Source organism: Vicia villosa, linkage group LG6, assembly GCF_029867415.1.
Source record: "Vicia villosa cultivar HV-30 ecotype Madison, WI linkage group LG6, Vvil1.0, whole genome shotgun sequence".
NCBI lineage: Eukaryota > Viridiplantae > Streptophyta > Magnoliopsida > Fabales > Fabaceae > Vicia > Vicia villosa.
In genome coordinates this window covers 7,975,185-7,976,849 of record NC_081185.1, presented here as the reverse complement: position 1 = coordinate 7,976,849, position 1,665 = coordinate 7,975,185, and the positions used below count along the sequence as shown (strand labels likewise).

Genomic DNA, 1,665 nt, shown 5'->3' with positions numbered 1-1,665 from the left:
CAACTCCCTCTTTCCAAAATCTCTAAAACCCTAATATAAAACCAATTGGGCTTAGTGTTTAAATCCTCTCTTTATTTAATATCCTCCAAAATCAATTTAGGCCCAATAAGAGATATAACTCAAATAATCAATTATATCACTTATAATAATAATTCCTTCAATATAATAATTCGGACTTATAAATAATATTATTCTCAATATTATTTTTCGACTATCCGACTTCAATTTATATAATTCCAAATACGCCCTTAAATAACACCGACAACCCAAATTCCACTAAATCAAGTATTTAAATCCTTCAATAATTTAATTAGCCAATTTAATTAAATTCGGGGTGTTACAGGGCAAATAGCACAACATCTCACATTACAAGCACAAGGTACTCTTCCGAGCTCAACTGTGAAAAATCCGAAAGACTAAGAGAAGATAAATGTTGTCACAACAAGAAGTCACTTGAAGAAAAAAAATAAGAAAGATGCTAAACCGGTGATCAAGCTACCATTCCCCTACAGAGTGACAAAGAATGATTCAAAAGAGAGAGACTTTGAGAAGTTTGATGCATTATTCAAAAAGTTAGAGATAAATCTACCCTTCTTTGAAGCACTTGAGCACATGCCTTTGTATAAGAAATTTATGAAGGAGGTAATTGCTAAACAGAGGCCAATGGGAGGAGAACCAGAAGTTGCAACTAAAAAGTGTGGTATAGTCTCGCCAGCAAAAAAAATCCCTATCAAGAAGAAAGACCCTAGAGCGGTGGTGACACCGTGCACCATCCAGGAGAGAATGTTTAAAAGGGTACTCATTGATTCTGTTTCTAGTGTGAGTTTAATGCCATTGTCCATTTTCAAAAAGCTTGACTTGGAAAAAATAAGTGAGAGTGAGACTAAATTAAAGTTTGCTGATCACACCATCAAGAAATCATATGGTGTGGCTGAAGATGTACAGGTGGAAGTTGGTAGGTTTTTCTTTCCAATTGACTTCCACATCATGGACATTCCTGAAGATAAAGAAACTCCTTCCTTCTTGGGAGACCATTTTTATTGACAAGTCGCTACAATTTTGACATTGAAAAAGGGACACTAACGGTAAAATCCTTTGATGAAGAGGTAACATTGAAGATGTTAGAAGTCAAGAAACAAAGTGCAAGTGGGTATGATCCAGCTTCTGTTGGTATGATCTAAAGTGAGGGAGAAGGCAAAAATCACAGACATCTCCCAGAAAAAGTTTCAAGCATAGTCTCTCAGGTGGAACCAACTTATGTCTTTATCAAAAGTCCTGAGAGAGCAAAAGAAGTCAAGAAGAAAACATAAGAGGAAAAGCAATGTGAGGAGAAGAAAGTGGGAAGTGAGCTGAAGAGAAAATTTATCCATGCGTTCCATCTTCATGAGTTCTTGGTTGCAGAGGTGAAAAGCAACAAGGTGTGGAAGAGGAAGTAACCCCCATAATAAAGAGTAATGGACCTTCGAGCCATGCGACGTTAAATGAAGCGCTTCGTTGGAGGAAACCCACACATTTATGAACTAAGTTTTCATTTTATTTGTTTGTTTTTATTTGTCTTTCAAGAAATAAAAGGGGCATCTCAAGCGGAAGCTATGGAGTGCATTACCCTCTATGAGTCACCTCTCTCGGGCTTGTTCTAAAACATTGAGGTCAATGTTTCGTTCA

General features: G+C 36.6%; 1 protein-coding gene across 1 annotated transcript; it reads left to right on the top strand.

The window, feature by feature from the left end:
• The first annotated feature begins 633 nt into the window (after positions 1 to 633).
• On the top strand, positions 634 to 1,181 carry LOC131613165 (uncharacterized). Its single transcript, XM_058884860.1, has 2 exons — positions 634 to 955; positions 1,075 to 1,181. The coding sequence occupies exons 1-2, from the start codon at positions 634 to 636 to the stop codon at positions 1,179 to 1,181; spliced, it is 429 nt and encodes a 142-aa protein (XP_058740843.1).
• Positions 1,182 to 1,665: the final 484 nt, after the last annotated feature.

What these genes read in the sequence shown, in the direction of transcription:
- LOC131613165 (XM_058884860.1), top strand. Translation starts at nt 634, where the DNA reads ATGAAGGAGGTAATTGCTAAACAGAGGCCAATGGGAGGAGAACCAGAA. An exon ending in AGATGTACAGGTGGAAGTTG is followed by an intron (nt 956 to 1,074) that starts GTAGGTTTTTCT and finishes ACATTGAAAAAG; the next exon opens with GGACACTAACGGTAAAATCC.